Below are 20,160 nucleotides of genomic sequence, written 5' to 3' on the forward strand. Positions count from 1 at the left end.
CACTGTCTCTATATCTCCCTCACAATTTTTTTCTTTTTCTTTTCAATTTTTTTTAATTTTCTTCTAGATATTACCCATCTTTCTTTTCTCACACACATACATCCCCAACATACCACTTCTCCTCTCTCTCTCTCTCTCTCTCTCTCTCTCTCTGTATCAGGCTGCAGCAGGAGCTAGCTTGCTTTGAGCACCATTGTTTAACTTCAAACACACACTACTCTCTCTTCAATCATGGCTGTTTTTGCTTTTGCAGCACTGCTTCTCTTAGCCATGGCTGGCCAGTCGAGTAAGACCTTGCTTAGCTGAAACATATTCGCACATCTATATAATATTTTCCATATTTTCCTTATAAGGCATGGTTGTTTCAGCCTTCTTTCTTGCTTTCCATCTTTATTTCTAAATGGAACCTCTAAAATCATGTAATCTTTTCAAAGATGACATCTTTACTTACTTGTAATGCGTCTATCTTTTGTAGATTTGAAGCCAGTGCACCCTTTCATTGTATGTTAAAATGGTTTTTCTGTTTAGACCTGTTCATTACATGTAGTGGAAGCTATCAAGAAAGAAATTGCTCAAGGCCCTTAATTAATCCTTGCTTGTTTGTTTTAAATTCTTACTTTGTTTTATGTTCCCATTTTTATTTTATTTTATTTATAAAAAAGATCTGATCTTTGATCTTCCTACCTTATATACACACTCTCCCTTTCTTCCTCTCTCTTTAGATGTGCAAGTTTCTCCCCTTTTTTTATTTGTACTCTTTTACTTTTTATTCGCTTATTTTCTTTGGAATTGTATAGGTGCCAATTGGTGTGTTTGCAAAGAGGGATTAGGTGACGCAGTCTGGCAGAAGACACTGGACTACGCCTGTGGAGCTGGGGCTGACTGTAACCCCATCCATTCAAATGGGGGATGCTACAACCCCAACACTGTTAAAGCTCACTGCAACTACGCTGTTAACAGCTATTTTCAGAAGAAGGGCCAAGCTCAAGGCTCTTGTGACTTTGCTGGCACAGCAAACCCTGTTACATCTGATCCCAGTAAGCCCGACTGCAACTCCTTCTGTCCTTTTAATTTTTCGGGTAGGTTCAAATAGTTTTGAGCAAGGTTGTAACTCTTTTCATTTCTACCATGGTGATTTACAGGCGTAACTGGTTGTGTTTACCCCTCTAGCGCCAGGTATGGTTTTGGACCCATTTTCTATATTTTCCAAGGATATTATTTTTGTTACCACTTCTTGAATCTTTCAAATGTCATCATTTTACTCTTTGCATTTCAAATTTCGGGGGAGAGCTCAAATGTACTACTACTTTCCTTCATAAAGCATAAGCAGGACTATAGGAGTAGCCCGTTTGAAGAGACAAGTAGTTGCCCTTTAAGCAATCTGCATTTACTTTTTACATTACATCTTTCCCTTGGTGGAATAGGCATCTTTGCTTTTATCATTTGAAAAAGGATGCTTTTTTGAAACCAATCGCAATTACTTTTAACTGTTTTCTTTGTGAATACCTTCAATGTATGATGTATCTCATGTAACATCCTATACGCTCCTTTTTCCTTTTTGCTTTTCTAATCTAAATGAGCTCCTTTTTCCGTTTGACTAATATTGTAATTGCATCATGGTGTCCCTGACTGATTGCCCATTTGTTGGTAGTGGAGCTCAGTTCATTTTCACAAAAGATGCTGCAAATAATTGGGATCCAATGCTTTTTACCAAAAGGTTAAGTCTTGTTGAATTGAACAGTGCAAAGAGTAATATCTCACAAAATTACAAATTGATCCTTACTGAACCACCTATGCCAGTACCTTTTTTGGCTTTAGGTACCATACAGTCCCATTTTACATTGCCTGGTCTCTGTTCAGAGTTAAAATTCAAAAGTAGTGGCCACCAATAACTGTGGTCAAGGGGTATTTTGTCCACATTGTGATGGGCAAATTTTGTCCTTCGCTAAAAGCACAGTACCACTTTCATAGTGGGACAATTTATAATCTCAATAAGATTCAAAAGCTACCTCGAAGCTTTGGGATGATCAACTTTTTGAGATTTGAGCTAACTTTTTGAAATTTTGTATCCTCGACGGCTGTGCCTTTTAATCCTACTCCTCTGAACTGAGTTTTCTATTTTTGGTCTGAAATTTCTTTTTCTTTTTGTTCATGTTCTTACATATCATGCATTCCTGTTGCTCCTATTTGTCTCTTTTTTTAATTTTATTTTTACCTTTCCCAGTTATTTTTTTTCCTACCTTTGATGTATCTCACTTAACTTTTTAACATTTATACCTATATGAATACTTTAGCTTTCTTGTTTCAAAAGCTTTCAAGAACTACCTTTGATGATTAATATGCTGTTGTTTTGTTTGAAAGTAGTTCTCCAGCAGCAATGCTCTCTCCTCTCACATATAAGTAGATCTAGACAGATTTTTTGTGAGGGATCATTGTTCCTGGACTACTCAGTAATGAAAAATGGAGGTATATCTAGATGTTAATAATAGCATGTTACTATACTAGATGGTTTTGACTGGGATTGATTGATTTGGTTGTTCTCTAGGATTCATGTGCTTAATTGTCACCTCCTATACAATATCAAGTACTTCAATGGACTAGGTAATCAATAGGCTGATATTATCTTTAGTAAAAAACTGGCAAGTATTTGCACGAAGAGTGCAAGCAATCTCACAGGAAGCTCATTTCTTTTGAATAAAGATCAAAGCTTGCCTTTTGAGCATCTCTCTTAGCTCAATTGCGTTTGCAAGATCATGTTTGTTCCTTTACAACGAATTTCATAGGACAGTGATTATCTTCAAAAGATAATGGCTATAGCTTCTATTTGAATATTTTCACGGCTCAAGATGACGTGAGGATTTTAGTATACAGGAATTACAATGGCGTGACTTATAATACTAATGATATCATCTTCCATGATTCCATCCCAAAACAGTAGGACCTATGAGAATAACTGTGTATGATAAAGTCCAAATGGGTGTTATTGAACGCATCAGATTTTCAAGGTGGTAAGCTTTATGCCACATGGTCTCTATTCAGACACTGTATAACCATATGGCATGGTAAATTTCTTGCAAAATTATGAACTTGTGTATCACCCATGATTTTTTAATTTTTACTTTTCACTCAATATGCTTATGATGATCATGTGCTTGGAGGTTCATTTCTGGAATTTCTAGTTTTTGTGGTTTCTGCGCTGAATGCTGTTTTTCCGTTTTGTCCTTCAGCACTGCGGGCACTACTACAACTCCTGTAACAAATACTCCAGGAACGCCATCCACCGGCACTGGCACTGGCACCGGCACCGGCACTGGCACCGGCACCGGCACTAGCACCGGCACCGGCACCGGCACCGGCACCACAACCCCAACGACCTCCACCACTCCCACAACTGGTACTACAACGCCGACAACCACCACTCCGTACACTGCAACTCCTGGGGTATTAGGAGGGATTGGCACGGGCGTAGGGCCATCAGGAGCTGGCATCAACTCGGACGACAGCGGTGTGATTAGACTTGTTGATGCTAGTTTGTTTTCTTCTATTCTAACCTTATTCGTTTCAGGCTTGATGCTTTGGTGGGGTTGAGAAAGAAAAAAGAAATTAGAGGGTGTGAGGTGGGGTAGGGGTGGAACAGAGATGATGCTGGATTTCAATGTGCAAAAGATGGTGTGCAAGTATGATGCATGTGAGTCTGCTGTTGATTTGTAGGTGTTCATCTTAGGGCCAGCCTTGCCAAGTTTTTGTCTTTTATCTTCACCCTTCTAAGTTCTCTATGTGGGAAAAAAAAGCAGATGGGCTTTTGATTCCTTTTGGGTGTTGTTGCTTAGTGGGAGTGACTATGGAAAAGCATCTGTTCTGTCTACAACTTGTCTCTGTTTTTTGTACATTAGATCTAATCTGAGTGTACTGCTAGCTAGCTAGTCTATTAATTTGATGAGTATTTGGCACTTATTTTCCTAGTTGGTATTTGGAGAACCCTGTTTCAGTATGGTTATTTATTTCTTCTTTTGCTTCTTGGCTCGCTATTTTAGATTATTTTTTATCTTGTTTGGTGTTGGCTACCTCGTGATCCTGCTAGGGTGTACTGTACATTCTACAAATTTATAATGCCTTAAGTATAAATCCAAAAAATAAAAAATGAAAACTATATAAAGGTTCATACCAGTTAACATGCTAGAACATAATCTTTGGTGAATTTTTTGAAGAGGACATAGGCCTTAATAAGTTGCAGTCTGATCCTTTTATTACTCTGGTCCGCATTGATCATGATGGTGGACCAGGCTTTCATTGTAGCATTAGTTTCTCTCACCAACCTCCTAGTTTTACTCTCAGAACTGGGTTTAATTACAATGTAAAAATCATAAGGAAACCAAAAAGGAAGATCTGCTCTTCACTTTGCTATATTTTCTGCTGAGAATCTATGGCCTGGGTTAATATATTTGTTCCTGCTGAGAATCTGCCTTGGAAATAGGAGAAATACTTCTATATCCGCGTTGCATTGCCTCTTATTCTTATTTCTCTCCTCTTTTGCTAAGTGACACGAAGAGAGATAGGAAGAATGGGACAATGCAACCCGATAGAGAAGTTTTTCTTCTTCGTTAAAAAATTATATCCAATTATATATGTACAGAAAGGTTTACTAGAAATACGAGAGATTGCAAGATCAATGGAGACCCTCCACTCCACATGGTTACAAGTTACAACAATTTTTTAATCCAATTGTAGTATTTCCCACTTCCCGTCATTTATTTAACTCAAATTTTTAACCTTTTAAAGTGCTTTGCACGTCCCGACATTTCAGGGATATCTGGAACATCGGTCGTTGTTGTTGTGCACTCCATATTCTGATTCTGAATTTCAGAATTTGATTCATATATTCAAATTGGTCATTAGAAATTAGAATATTGTGAAATGGGCTTCGGTTTTCTCTTCTTATAGCTAAAAGCACGTTATGATTTTCTTTTGTTTTTACCACTTTTTCTTCTTCTTCTTCTGAATGTTTATTTTAGGGTATGCTGTAGTTCAAATGTCGCTTGCAATATATACTCTTCTGCATTTATTTAGATTGCACGTTTGGGGCTATGTCGAGGAGTTACAATGAGAGGGTTCAACTCAACATTCCACTAATAACTTTATATTGAATCGAACATTATTAAGTACGCCTCATTATAACCCCTCATATCTATTGCAATTTATGTAACCCAAGAGTGAAATCCAAGATAAATTACTATGCCATGTGAGGACCACCTTTCCATGTCAGGCAACAAAGATTGTTCTTTTCTCTCCCTTATTTTTTAGATAAGATGGTGTTATATCGTCATCATCACCATCATCAGTACCATCATTACCATCATTATCAGTATCACCACATCATCACCATCATGGAGGATGCGAAATGTGATGCCCAACCGCCTTTTTTGTTGTTTTTTAAAAGGCCCAACTGCCCTCTGGGGGTGAGGTTCAATCTCATAGCGTTGACCCAAACGAAAAAAAAAGGGTTCAATCTCTTAGCCCGATTACTTTGAATTGGGGTATATTCTTGGAGCAGTCTAGAGCCCATGACTGGAATTTGGAAGTGTCAGTTTGCTTCTGAAGTTCTGGAAGCTTCTATCATTCCCTATCTAATATGACAAATCAATCCCTTTGGATCTTTTTTTTTCCTTCTTATTTTTATTTATTCAAATGGTCATCAAACTTATACATAAGTTGCATTTTGGTCACTCAACTAAATTTTTCATTCAAACGATCCACCAACTCTATATTAATCAGTGAATTAGTCATACCGTTATATTCTGTCCATGTTGCCGTCAAATATAACGGTAAAATAGTCCAGTTAAATAAAATAAAAAATAAATTTAAAACTTAAAATCAAAAGAAAAAAACCTTTCTCCCTCTTCCACCTCATAGCCCCAAGCTCGATAACCATTGCCCCAGCACCCCATCTTCTCCTCCCCGCACCCCGCCCTTTCTACTCTTCCCTCCCTGTCCCCACCTCCTCTCTCCCTCTATCTCTCTCTTCCCCCTTTCTCTCTTTAAACAAACCTAGACCCCTGTAGGCACATCCGCAGCCCCTCTTTCTATTTAGGAAACAAAAGGCGAAGGGAAGAGAGATGAAGAGAGGGACAAAGAGAGAAAGAGGCTGGGAGAGAGGGGTTTGGTGGGCTAGGTTTTTTTGTTTTTTTTGGGTTACTTTTTGTTGTTGTTGTCTTATTCATTTATAATTTTCAATTAATTTACAAAATAAAGATAAGTTTATATTAATTTTAATCGTGTATATATATATATATATTTTTTAGCTATCAAAAGTCTTATTGACCCCCAAAAATGTAGCATTTATTACTCACATGACTAAATTTAACACAAAATGTAACAATATGACCAATTCGTCGATTAATAAAGAGTTTGTGGACTATTTGAACAAATAATTTAGTTGAGAAACTAAAATGCAATTCGGGTATAAATTTAAGAACCATTTGAATAAATAACAATTTCTTTCACAATCGATATTTCAAGGAGAATAATTGAATTCGGTGAATAGATAAACACTCATAATTACTTACTCTTGTTTTTTGCTTGAGTGATTTTAGGCCGAACTTGTATTAGTTGTATGCTACATACCAAAATTTCAATTGACAATTAATCACCTCTCACTCATAGTTTTTCTTCATGTAGCTACTGCCAGCTAGCTACCTACTTGGACTTGCTTTTGTTTGCAAAGCTTTATCTGTGTAAGCAGCCTTGTATCATTCTTGTTATTATATATATTAAGCTCAATGGACTAATTCATAAGGTTTCTGAACGCAATACCATGTGTCTCTTGTTTTAGTTAACAAGTGAGTAAAGATAATATTCACATTACGCATGTATTAAATACAATATCATAATAATTGATTTTGTAAGTACACATCAATCCTCTCCTATACTCAACAACAAATGTGGTTTATCATGGAAAGAAGGAAAATGACACGTTTGAAGCCTTTACTCCACTGTTGAATTAGGATATATTGGTAAATTAGGATCGTAGCAAATTGAATTTTTTTATCGTATACCATCGGCAAAATAAAGGGATCTCATCAGACGCACGTTGGTTTTTATTTTTTTTATTTTTTTATTGTTTGTGGAAACGTTGCGTGGGTTTGATTTTATCAATGTACATTATTTTGGATTTTTCCATTAAACGTTATTTTGGTTTGATTAGAGATGCATTTGGATGAATCTCATTGGCATAATGGCATTAGCATCTCTAATCAAACGAAATGAAGTCTGGAACTTGGACCCACTATTTGACTATTACATGGCTCAACTTAATCATGCATGTTATTTCCAATTTACCATAATGGCCGGCAGTCCCAGTCCTTATGCGCCTGCACTTTTGAATTGCCCCCAACGAGACCCACCTGAGTATCTGTAACCGGGAACAGCACCAGCCAAGGCAATAAGGAAGAGAGATAGAGAGATGGGGTGGGCAGTAGCACTCCACGGCGGTGCAGGCGACATCCCTCTCTCCCTGCCGCCGAAGCGCCGCCTGCCTCTCGAGGCCGGCCTCCGCCACTGCCTCCACATCGGCGTTGAAGCTCTCAAAGCCAACACCCCCGCTTTGGACGTCGTTGAGCTTATGGTAATCAAATTATCAACTGTTCTCAATTTCAATTTCTGGATTAAGAAAACCTTTCTTCTCTATTTTTACCGGATCATTTTCATTTAACTTAATTTAATTTTTTGGCAATGAAATATTATGAATGAGGAATGAGTGAGTCTGATCATTTTATTAGTAAATGCATAGGTTCGTGAGTTAGAGAACATTCCATATTTTAATGCTGGTAAAGGGTCTGTCTTGACCACCCTAGGCACAGTTGAAATGGAAGCTTGCATCATGGATGGAACCAAGAGATGTGGAGCTGTTTCTGGGCTCACCACTGTTGTCAATCCCATATCTTTAGCAAGACTGATCATGGAGAAAACTCCTCACATTTATCTTGCATTTGATGGAGCAGAGGCCTTTGCAAGGGAACAAGTTAGTGCCTCACAACCAATTTTACCATGGCCTTAAAATGGTTTTTCCTGTAATGGGTTTCTTGATCTTCAATTTTCTTGTATGACTTCCTAATTTTGCAGGGTGTTGAGACTGTAGATTCAAGTCATTTCATTACCCCAGAGAATGTTGAGAGGCTCCAGCAGGCAAAAGAAGCCAACAGAGTGCAGGTACACTCTTGTCTAAATCTTGGCTTGTGAGTTGGGAAGTTGAATTCCCTCACACTCACACATTAGAGTTGCATAACCAGTGGCTACTCTTTGTTTGTGCTGACTGATCACTTTTGCCCCAAATGTACAGATTGATTATACACAACCCCTTCACAAAGATGAGAAGAAAGAAACACCAGAAGCTGATGGGGATAGTAAACTTGGGACGGTTGGATGCGTGGCTGTCGATAGTCTCGGGAATTTAGCTTCTGCAACTTCTACTGGCGGATTAGTCAACAAGATGGTTGGTCGGATTGGGGACACACCCATCATTGGTGCAGGGACATATGCCAACAGTCTCTGTTCAGTTTCTGCCACGGGCAAAGGTGAAGCGATAATCCGGTACGGTTGCAAGGGATGTAGCAGCTGTTATGGAGTTCAAAAAATGTGTCTCTCTCAAAGAAGCTGCAGCTTATGTTGTGGAGGAGGGCACTCCAAAAGGCAATGTAGGTTTGGTTGCTGTATCTGCCACAGGGGAAGTGACAATGCCTTTCAATACCACCGGCATGTTTCGAGCTTGCGCTACTGAGGATGGGTATTCAGAGATTGGAATATGGCCTTCTGTGCAAAATTGAGTTGTTGCATTGCTTGAACCCCTATCTAAATATCTTTGTGGTATTAATATTTTCAACAAAGTTGACTGAAATTGCAGCATTTTCTACTGCTATTCTGCATATAAAGACTGGATGGTCATGACTTGGTCAAATGCATGAATTAAGGGAACACCAAACCATTGCATCCACAGATTAAAGAGGAAAAATCCATTGCATGCCAAGTAATGCACCTCAAACCTACATTACAATCATTTGTACCTCTCAACTAACAGAGAAGAAGTTTCTAGAATCGAACACTCACACCATGATACTCTACAGATCAAACTGCATCAACCCAATCAACGGTAACACAATTCTAACCACAAAATACAACATGCTGGAACGCAAAAATGGTCAAAAAATTTCGAATTTATTTCTATAATCATTGCAGCATTCACTTTTCTCATATGAGAAGCAATGAGAAAATCGTGCGTCCAGTAAAATCCAAATTCTAACGTTTTCCCCTCCTTACCCACAATTCCTCGGCAACCAAACAGCCAATAAGTAAAACAAAAGCAGTATCATAGTAAGGACACGCGAGAAAAATAGTCTCATCTATAATGTACGAAAAGAAAAGGTAACTTATTTGTTATTCCGATCTAACTAAATTTGTATTTTAATAGTATTAACTAATTTAATTAGTTAGTTTCTGGAGGCGGTTTCTTCACGTGACGTATGTACATTTTTGAGCTTTCCCGGGCTGGAGAGGGTATAAAAGTAATTGCGCTGGCTATTTTGGCTGTAAATCAGCAAACTGTCAGAAGAAACCCATGGAATTTGCTCTGCTTTTTCCCGCCTTTCCAAATTTTTCATCCACTTTCTCGGGAAATGGAAAATGTCTGCGAAGCTTTTCTGATCTTCTGCCAACTCGGTAAGTGTTATTTCATTATTTTATCTTTCGTTATCTTTCTAGCATTTCTGATTTACGGTTTTGATGATCAGCCTCTTCATCATTTTTCGTCCTTTTTCAGATCCGCCCAATTTTCTTCCACTTTCCTGAGAAACGCTACTTTCTCAGGAAAATGTCTCCAACACAGTGAATTTCGGTAACATGTCCATTAAATAACTGGATATTTTGTCCGATTCAAAGCGTTTCTTGTTCTAATTCTTCATCGGTTTTTAGAGGCACTGCAATTTTCCCGAGAAACTCTACTTTCTCGGGAAAATGTCGGGATCGCATGCAAGCAAGTGGCTTCGGGATTGTAAAAACAGGTTAGCAAATAGTCATTAGCTATATTTTCTCTGCATGTTTTATAGAGTAGAGTCTGATATGGTTTCCATAATATTCAGAGACTTCAGGCATTCCAGAGTTCGGACTTGAGGAGATACTAGAATTTGCTGTTCCTGAACCCAGGCGCAGCTATCTCAACCTTCTTACTTCTCCAAACTCCATATACTCTCGGAAATCCAGGTATCAGATCACCAGAGATCTGAGGCTTTGTTCAGAAAAATTATACCAAACTTCTCTTTATATTGCCACTATGAAACTTTGAGATATCTAAGACAAGACTGCTAAAAACTAACATCCCAAAAAAGAAGCTTCTACCAAGCATGTTCGCACAAAGTTATGCCCAAGGGAGAAAGGAAGTAAAAAAAATACCAGGAAGCAGAGGGACAACAGATTTTTCAAGTGTTAGAACTACTACTTTATTGTGAAGAAAACTAACTTCGTACAGAACATGAACCATTTCATGTCACTTATCAGTTCCATAGCCGTAGAGTTCACATCTAAAACTTAGGCAAGGTACTTTTTCATTTCCTCAGAATCTTCTGACTTGCATGAGAATATTTCGGCCACCGGAGATGACAAAACCTGGAACAGAGCGTACGAGCATCTCGTTAAGGGCTTACCAGACATAATGCAGGTAGCGGACGTCGTGGTGGAGCACAAGAACGACATCTTCAACTTGCAGACGTTTCTTTCTCTCCCACTGAATCCAGCGGCAAGTCAGAAGATACTGCCAATTTTTGTGCAAATTGTCAACTGGGGAATAAAACAGGTGATCATTGAAAGGCGTGCAGGAGATGAGACTTCGTTGTATAAAGAAGCAAAGAGGACATTTGGACGCAAGATTAAGGTAGTGTTGAAGGATTCTGAGGAAATGAAAAAGTACCTTGCCTAAGTTTTAGATGTGAACTCTACGGCTATGGAACTGATAAGTGACATGAAATGGTTCATGTTCTGTACGAAGTTAGTTTTCTTCACAATAAAGTAGTAGTTCTAACACTTGAAAAATCTGTTGTCCCTCTGCTTCCTGGTATTTTTTTTACTTCCTTTCTCCCTTGGGCATAACTTTGTGCAAACATGCTTGGTAGAAGCTTCTTTTTTGGGATGTTAGTTTTTAGCAGTCTTGTCTTAGATATCTCAAAGTTTCATAGTGGCAATATAAAGAGAAGTTTTCCTTCCTTCAGAGTGGTTATTGGTGTGTCTAATGCTCTCTCTCTCTCTCTCTAATGAGCATTTATTGTTGTGGTTACATCTCTTTCAGGCTAACAGAAACGTCCTGATATATTGATCCTTAAAATTTTTTTTTCTTTAAATGCTATTCCACTTTACAAGCAAACAAAATGCGCATCTTGATTATGAATATAATCTCTCTGCCTCAATCTTGCATTTCGTCACTTATTTAAATGCCAGATTTTACAAAATTTTATCATACTAGTAGGATTATAATCTCTTGATTCCTAGATGATCCAATATAATCATGGGAATCGTTCGACAATGTGGAACCATTTTATTGTCATTGCTCGCAGGGTAGTTTTGTTTGTCAGACTGCTACTAGGAATATAATTTTATTGAAACACACTTCGATAATCAAGCAGTCAAGCATCAAATTTTTCTCTTACACATATAGTCATTGTGGACTTCTAGTTGATCTGGATTTGCATGCAATTTAAAACTGGAAATGAGATTTCCAGGGATTTTTCCTTGGAAGACTTGCTTATATCTGTGAAGGAATGTGGCACTGCTGCAAGAGGAAATGAAGCAAAACAATCAAGGATAACCCCTGCAGCTTCAAATTATTTTGACCGAAAACACTCTGCCGCTTCAAGAACTCATCGATGCCATGTAGGTCTTCATCCTCAACTTTATTCAGTTCATTTTTGTGTTTTCGCTTATTTCTCATAATTTGCAAGTTCATGCTTCATACTCTACAGAAAGGATAAAAGACAATGGAGGTGATATCAATTCAATAGCATCTAATTAACCTGTTAAAAGTTGACAAGTTTTAGTGATGTAATCAATCTCAATGCCGTGCGATGTATGATGCCTCCTTGTCTCAACTTCCATAAGTAACTCTTTTGTATTACTGTCCCTGTGTTTTCATGGTTTCTGGGTGATATTGAATTGTGGATACTTCATACTTGTTCCCTTTTACTTTTTCTGTTTATTCCTCAGTGAATTTACTGGCACATGACTGGTATTGCCTTCATCCAGTAAGGGGAGAGGAGATTCTATTTTGCCCAGTATCCATTGGCATTCATACTTGTAGAATAGAAGTTGCTTCATATGCAGAAAAAGAGCTGTAATTATTATATGATGTTCTTTAACCGCCTACTAATGGGATAGTGAATGTAAAATGTTTTGACTCATAAATAACCTTAATATTTCAAGTAACACCTCATATAGGATTTCTACCTGGAGAACAGAGTGATGTCAGATCCTTGATTAATTAACGTTAATTTTTTTTGTTATGCCTCGTTGGAACTATCACTATCTTGTAATCCTTAAAATGCTGTTTTGGATGCTTTAAGAAATGACACTTTTGTTGAACCATATTGTCTCATTAGGGTACAGATTCATTGCTACCAGTGGAGATGGTTGAGCATCTTAGAAAAGGCATTGGTGCGAAAGGGCAGGTTAAATACAGCTAATCACGAATGATGGACTTCTTTATCTGCTTATCTGCTTAAATACAGCTAATCACGAATCCAGATATGTTGCATGTATCAATCCTACCACACCAAAGATGATTTGCGCGGATTTTGGAAAATATTAGGTATTGTCTCTTGGGACTGTCATGTATAGTTTCTGAAACTAGGTGACTCATCAATAGTTGTGTGAGTGTGTGTGTTTGCATGCCATTTTTTATATTTGAATTCTTTTTGTGTCTTATCTTATGATATAAATTTGAACTGGTTGTTTGAGCAATATGTCGTTATTATTAGTATATTTATTACATTAATTATACGGAGATTTACTTCATATTTAATTCTTTAGGTTTGTAGTCATTGATGAGGCACATATTTATAAGGGAGCATTTGGTTGTCATACTGCTTTTATCTTAAGGAGACTTTGACGGCTCTGCTCACATAGTAAGATCTTTCCCTTAGAGTTTGCAAAGGATGAGATTGTTCACTATTGGATTCTTCCATTCAAATTGAAAATTCAATACCTGTCTGTTTCTATTTGCAGTGTATGGAAGTGATCCTTCTTTTGTGTTTTCAACTGCAACTCCGGCAAATCCTCACGACCATTGTATGGTAAGATTTGTTAATTATAATTACAGATTAATCCTCTGTTGTGTTTTACAAATTTTGGCTTTCATGGTTTTTATTTTAAGACTTTCATCTGGTACTTCCCCCCATCTATCTTTATTTTTTTAACACCAAAAATATTTTCGGTGCTATGGTTTTTGTGGAATATAGAGGGCCATGCATTTTAGATTAGCCTGATTTAGTGAGTGAAAGAAAAGATCAAGGAGGAGGTGGTCTACTCACTGACTTTGCCCCTATTTAGAACTTTTTTTTTTGGTTGATTGCTATATCACTTTGTATCAGCACATGACGTGGGTGTTTGGTAAGGAAGCTCAACTTGCTCCAGTTTTGGGGTGTTGGGAAGACATTTAAATAACCTGGTTGACTTCTGTGACGCACACCCGCATTTGTGTAACTTGGTGGCATTGCATTGTTATGTTGCTGATACAAGTGATCAATTTGTTAATTATCTTGGTTTCTTTTTCTGATGCTAATTATATATAAATTAAAAGGATGACTATTCTAATTCTTCAGGAACTTGCAAGTTTACCAACTTTAGAGCTGATTCAGAATGATGGAAGTCCTGCTGCTGGAAAGCTCTTCATCCTTTTGGAATCCTTTTGTGGATCAAGAAACTGTTGGTGTGCTGTAACTGTTATGGTGCCCAATAACTTTGTGATAAAATCATCTGTTAGTTTTCTAAATCTTGATGTTTCATCATTACGGGTGATGAAGAATCCCAATAATATTATGAAAAATGGTAAATCTTCTGATGAAAGTGCCAACTTCAAAAGCTCAAGGTAACAGCTTGTCACATGTATATAGCAGTGGAGAATGAGAATATTGTTTTAATAATTATGATTTTGGTTTAGAGGTCATATTAAATCCAGGTTAACGATAAAAATATCTTGACAAGTTTTTCTGATGTGGTTTTCTCATCTCTGGAGACCACAGTTTGAATTTCTCTTTTCTTTACCCATCTTCTTTTCCCAGGAAATTGCTTGAACATGTATGATGGCCCCTCAGCAGTTGGTGATTTACCACCAAGCTGTCTTCACAAGGGCTGTTTGACTAACTTGGTTTCTACCAATAACTACAAGGCTCTTATAGCTCCTGTTAGAAATACATGTAGTGTACTCCATACTGAACTAGTGTTAAGTTTCGTTTGACCATACCATGCTATACACACCTACTGCCTTATAGTTCTGGTGCTTGATTTCTGTTTCATTATTTTCCAGGAAAATAATTTGCAGTTTTCTTTTTGTTGTTTTGTAAGCTCAATAACCGAGGCTGAAATTATCTTTGCAGCCCGATTTTGGATGTTTCATGCCTCTTTGCTGAAATGGTACAGCATGGGCTACGCTGCGTTGCTTTCTGCAAAACACGCAAGCTTTGTGAACTTGTATTGTGCTATACGTAAGTATCATCGATTTTGTGGAGTTCAGTACTCCAATTCTACATGACATGATTTATGGCATTTTTTGCCTCAGGCTTTTGTCATTTATCTGGTGTTATGGAGAGTTAAATGATGAAATGAATAAATATTATTGTGCTAGGCGTGAAATTCTTGAGCAGACAGCTCCCCATCTGGTAGACTCTATACGTGCGTTATCGTGCTGGTTACATTGCTCAGGTTAGTGAGCTATTTGCCCGCATTTATTTCTGTCATTTGAAATGCAGTCTTTGTGGAAGAGAACCTTGGAGTGGTTACTTCTTTTTGGTTGAAATTTAGATTGTTGAACCATTAGGTTTTTTATGCTCTCACTATTCACAATCATAGACTGCAATCAATAGGGGGAGTCAGCTATTATCTAGATTATTCCTCTGTTTACTTAAAAGTTCGAAATTATTATGCCTCATTGAAGCTGATAGACATTATTGTCTCTCTCTCTCACCCCATTTATAATAAAGATACAAAGTAAAAGAGAGTATGTGATGTATTTATGTGATAGTACTTTCTTTTGTTTCATAGTCTCTGCAACTTTGTTACTGACAATCAATGTATATATCCTGTTAATGTCTTGTTTAGTTTGAACAGCCTTCTGACAGCATTTGCTTGACTGGTGGAGCAGAATAGGAGAAGAATAGAGAGTGATTTTTTTGATGGAAAGCTTTGTGGTATTGCTGCAACAAATGCCCTTGAACTGGGTATTGATGTTGGACACATTGATGTAACTCTTCATTTAGGTTTTCCTGGTAGTATTTCTAGGTAGGCTTCCAGTTAATCCTGTTCCCACCAGTGCTTTAACTTATTGCTCAAATTGTTTTAATTGAGTATATTTGTTGTTTTATGTTATTTTTTTCCTCCTCTTCTATGCATGTCTGAAGCTTGTGGCAACAAGCTGGCAGAGCCGGGAGGAGAGATAGACCTTCTCTTGCTGTGTATGTTGCTTTTGAAGGGCCTCTTGATCAATATTTTATGAAATATCCAAAGAAACTTTTTGGAAGCCCAATTGAGTGCTGTCATGTTGACGCTAAGAACCAACAGGTTTTAAATTTTCTTATATTCCTTTCATTTATCCACGTCTAATTTGTGTCTAGCGGATTGGCAATATTGATTTTATGCTTCTTGATACCTTATTCCTTGTAGGTTCTTGCACAGCAGTTGGTTTGTGCTGCTCACGAACATCCACTGAGTTTGTCTTATGACGAGAAGTTTTTTGGTTCTGGTTGACAGTGCCATAGTCTCTTAAAAATAGAGGATATTTGAGTTATGATTCATTATGTAATTCTTCTGCTAAATTTTCTAACTATATTGGGCGCGAGGTACATTATTTCTTCGCATTGTCTGAGTTTAATCCTACTGTTCTTTGGTTTATAATTTTTTCTCTTGCAGCATGCCGTTGTTTGCTCTGTTCAGGATTCTGTATATTTTGAACAACCACGACCTTTTGGTTTCTAACATAATCTTTTTGTGTGAAATATATTTTTTGTTGTAGAAAATGCCCTCACATTCAGTTAGTATACGTGTTGAAATAAAAAAATAATCCAAACATAATGCCATCAGTACTAGTCAACAAATCAATGCCATCAGTACTAGTCAACACCAAAGTTGAGGCTCCAAAACCTTCTCTCGCATCAGAGCAATTAAAAGCCAAACAACAAGAGCTTAGGGAGAAAGCTCGCAAGAAGAAAGAAGAAAAGCACAAAAAACCAAAAAAAGTAGCAAAACAAGCTCTGTATAAACAGACGCGGCCTCTTTAAATTCCATGGCTTTCAATTACTAGTTTAATAGACTACATGGTCTAACTCTGACAGAAGGGAGCCAAGGAAAAGACCAACCTTGTTTTGACTTCTCTTTGGTTTTGGTTTCCCAAATTCAAAGCTTCGTATTGGTTTTGGTTTCAATTGGCAGCTGGCTCTCCGTGGACTCTTTGTTTATGGGCCAACTAATGGAAATATAAAGGCCCGAAAATAAATTGATGGGTTGACAAAATAAATTACCCATTAAACTCTCAAAAGCCCAAAATATTTACTGGGTAGTCGTGGTCCAAATAAATTATGTGGTTAATGGATTAATTTTTAATCCTCAAAACCATATGTGAGTAAATTAATAGGCTCATTAAAATGCCTGTGAATTTTCTTTGGACAGACAATAAAAAAATGGTACAAAACCATTCCAAATTTTCTCATGGGTCATTTACCCTGCAAATTTCAATGAGATCAAATTCAAATATCTCAAACATACAAATTCTTTCGAAGGGTCTTTTATTCTTTGAAAGTCCAACCAAATAGTCTGAACTACGTCCGCTTTGATTCCGCAAAGGATACGTAGGCAATATGGAAATTCAATCCAAATACAACCACAAGTCCAAACAGAATCCCTGGTGTCCCTTAACCAAATTTGCCACTTTTCCAACCACAAAATCAATTTGAATCCCTGGTCCAACCACATTCATCCAACTGCCATAAAATATTTCTCATATCACAAATTCTTTGAAGGGGTCATTCATTCCTTGAAAGTCCAATCAAATTACCTGAGAACTACAAAAGGCTTGATCCCCAAAATGGGGTATGTAGGCAGTCTAGGGTTCTCTAGATGCAGCCGTAACATCAAATCAAATTCCATTATTTATTTCGTTCTTCATATTGGAATCAAAGGGTTTTCTCTTTTCAAACAGATTATAATTAAGAGATATTTTTATCTTGAATGGGTCGTACTCAATTAAAAAATAAAAACTCTTATTTATAAATAAGAGTGAGATTATGTTGGGTGAATTTTTAATTTCTTTATTACACTTTTTATCTAACAATACGATCAATAGAAACTGAGAGATACAAAGTTATAGACCAGCAAAAGAAAGAAATCCTTGAAGAGATTGAGGAAAGCAGGGCTTTTTTTCAGGTAAAATTCTAATGCACATCTATAATACATTTTCTACCTTACCTTGTTGGAAACCTATAAAATACTTTGTACACTATTGTTTGGAGTTTTTTTTTCCCCATTTATCTCTTTATGAATTTACTTTAGATCATTTTATCCTCATACGTTTAATCCAGGTATATGAAGGTGCTGTTTATATGAACCAAGGAAAGACATATCTGGTCACAAGCTTAGATTTATCACGTAAGATTGCTTCGTGCTACGTGGCTGATTTGAAGTATTACACAAAAATCCGTGATTACACAGATATTCATGTCATCGGCAGTAAATATGTATGTCAGATTCTTAAACTTTTGCATGCAATGCCTTTTCCTCAATGCATTTCCGTAACTTGCATGAGTTAATTTTCTGTTGTAGGCTTATCGGCCTCAGCTCTCCAACATCCAGTTCTCAAGAACACCAGCCCGAGGAGATCCTTGCAGAGTAACAGCTACATGGTTAGGGTACCATTGTGTATCTAGAGGAACCAATGAGATAATGGAAACAGTTGACCATGTTCTTCCTAAATATTCTTATGAGTCACAGGTAAATCAGAGTACATATTAACATCATCAGAGACACGGAACCCAATACGGAACGACATGAGGACAAAGCACATTTCCAAAAACTAGGACATTGATACAGTAATATACAAGGACATTGATACAGTAATGACATGGAAATTATAATAATATATTATTATAATTAACAAATCAGCTCATCAACCCATTCAAACAGCCGTACCCATTCAAATGCCCTACGCAACCTTGCAATTTCAGCAATCTGAACCTGAACTCAACCCATTCAAATTCCCAAGTAACCCTACATACCGTGCACTACAATTTTTAATCTATAAAGTACAAACCCATTTCAAATTTCGAGGTCACAAAGGTAGCTAGAAGAGTAAAAGAGAAAAGAAAGAAAAAGTAATGGACTGAGCCCTCCTCCTCTCCCAGCCCCTTCCAAATGTGTCCTGACTGCGTCCTTCCCATGTCTCCGCTGTGTCAAATGTGTCTCCTCAATGGACACGTATTGTGCTGTATCCATTGCATCTCGTGTCTGTTTGTAGGTCGGACATTGCATGCCCCAGAATATTGGGGTGTCCGCGCAACCTAGATTGTCATTGGTTGGTTCTATGATTAACCTTGAATTGTTGTTTGTCTTCTCTTTTTGTCTATATAATCTGTTTCATCTTTTCATCAAAGCTGGCAGTTTGGGTTCCGGTTCCACAATCAGTAAAAGAAGCTGTAATTATGAAAGACCTTAATTTCCAAGCAGGGCTGCATGCTGCATCACATGTTGTTCTAAACGTTGTGCCTTTGTGAGTCCCTTATACTTGTGATTTTCATATACAAGTCTCCCTCAGCTTTGCATTTTTCAGTAGATTTGTGCGGTTGCATTTTTCAAAGCCGGTGTATTGCATTGCATGCATGGTTTACATTTTCATTTACTCGCTCCCTCCCTAGTCGGATTCTCTTAAGAATTTGAAGCATGTTTGTAATGATTCCAATGGTTGTGTGCGACTGACTGCATTATGATGTTTTGGCATGCAGACAAATATGCAACTTATCAGAAAGGATTCTATTATATGACCGGCATCCCGGAGGAAGTGGTGTCTCTGTACAGGTGAAAACTGAAGTATCATTACATTTGCTGAAGAAAAGCTTGGTTTTATTTATTTTCACCTTTTACAAAAAGGTCATCTTCTTAATGCTGTGATCTTTGATTACTCTATGTTCTACCATATGAGGAAACCTATAGGATGCTAAGCGGCCCTTTAATATATCTGATAATGGTTTCACTTTGATGCCCTGGTTTGGTTTCCGAAGAGGATTCGGACCTCAGGACAGCAATATCCATGTTGACTCTCTGTTGAAATGAATATATTGGGACATGTAACAGGTTCAGCCGATTTTCATGGAGCTCTTAATTGCTGCTTTGGAACTTCTTACATCTTGCCGCTGCTCAGAACATGGAGGCTGCCCTAATTGTCTTCAAGTCTGTCTCTCATTATTTATATTTGCTTTATCTCTCTCGCTCAACATGAAGTAACTGGAAACATTTTGCATTAAGGAGTATAATGAGGGTTTGCACAAGGAGTCAGCAATTATGATCATTAAGGTTGAGATCTAAAGTGAAGTGATTTAACAGGTGAAGTTAAGAGGAAGTTAAGTGATCAGGAATCAGAGAGTGGTACGAGTACGAGTACGAGTACGAGAAAGTTCCAGAAATATAAACGTTGTGGTGATGAACAGATGAAGTGATTAGTAGGAAGTAGTAGGCTATTTTTGCCTCTATATTTTTGGTAGCTCGTTTAAATCATGGCATTCTGTGTGTAAATATGAACTCAGGGATGACAAATCTTAAACCAATTGTGTTCCTTTTACAATTCTGACCGAGTTCAGAGGCTATTGAGAGCTTACTTTGCTTTCAGCCGGTTTGTCCAGAGGTTTTTTTTGTTGTAATTTTCTTCCTTTCTTC

General features: G+C 37.4%; 2 protein-coding genes and 1 pseudogene across 3 annotated transcripts; all 3 read left to right on the forward strand.

Moving 5' to 3' along the window:
• Nucleotides 1–86: 86 nt before the first annotated feature.
• On the forward strand, nucleotides 87–4,017 carry LOC103338588 (PLASMODESMATA CALLOSE-BINDING PROTEIN 2). The gene is made up of 4 exons (XM_008241804.2): nucleotides 87–286; nucleotides 798–1,037; nucleotides 1,143–1,176; nucleotides 3,228–4,017. Exons 1-4 carry the CDS (start codon nucleotides 232–234, stop codon nucleotides 3,586–3,588), a joined length of 690 nt encoding a protein of 229 aa, XP_008240026.2. The 5' UTR covers nucleotides 87–231; the 3' UTR covers nucleotides 3,589–4,017.
• Nucleotides 4,018–7,392: 3,375 nt separating this feature from the next.
• LOC103338587 (isoaspartyl peptidase/L-asparaginase 1-like) lies at nucleotides 7,393–8,901 on the forward strand. The gene is given in 5 exon segments (XM_089055639.1): nucleotides 7,393–7,621; nucleotides 7,787–8,017; nucleotides 8,119–8,205; nucleotides 8,336–8,583; nucleotides 8,585–8,901. Coding segments are annotated over 5 exon segments (963 nt in total). The 5' UTR covers nucleotides 7,393–7,459; the 3' UTR covers nucleotides 8,820–8,901.
• Nucleotides 8,902–9,746: 845 nt separating this feature from the next.
• Nucleotides 9,747–20,125, forward strand: LOC103338604 (ATP-dependent helicase hrq1-like; annotated as a pseudogene). The gene is made up of 20 exons (XR_016122273.1): nucleotides 9,747–10,049; nucleotides 10,128–11,907; nucleotides 12,630–12,698; nucleotides 12,759–12,838; nucleotides 13,060–13,154; nucleotides 13,255–13,322; nucleotides 13,851–14,116; nucleotides 14,625–14,732; nucleotides 14,873–14,949; nucleotides 15,389–15,525; nucleotides 15,645–15,804; nucleotides 15,907–16,082; nucleotides 16,256–16,279; nucleotides 17,569–17,661; nucleotides 17,817–17,972; nucleotides 18,058–18,225; nucleotides 18,885–19,000; nucleotides 19,233–19,305; nucleotides 19,582–19,677; nucleotides 19,729–20,125. The product of XR_016122273.1 is annotated as an ATP-dependent helicase hrq1-like (transcript).
• The last annotated feature ends 35 nt before the right edge of the window (nucleotides 20,126–20,160 follow it).

This window comes from Prunus mume, linkage group LG7 (assembly GCF_029339155.1).
Source record: "Prunus mume cultivar Tortuosa linkage group LG7, ASM2933915v1, whole genome shotgun sequence".
Taxonomy (NCBI): Eukaryota; Viridiplantae; Streptophyta; class Magnoliopsida; order Rosales; family Rosaceae; genus Prunus; species Prunus mume.

Bases quoted from the DNA above. Each gene is read 5' to 3' on its own strand.
- LOC103338588 (XM_008241804.2), top strand. From the start codon at position 232: ATGGCTGTTTTTGCTTTTGCAGCACTGCTTCTCTTAGCCATGGCTGGC. The intron at 287-797 runs GTAAGACCTTGC...GGAATTGTATAG, and splicing joins AGCCATGGCTGGCCAGTCGA to GTGCCAATTGGTGTGTTTGC. The intron at 1,038-1,142 runs GTAAGCCCGACT...GGTGATTTACAG, and splicing joins CCCTGTTACATCTGATCCCA to GCGTAACTGGTTGTGTTTAC.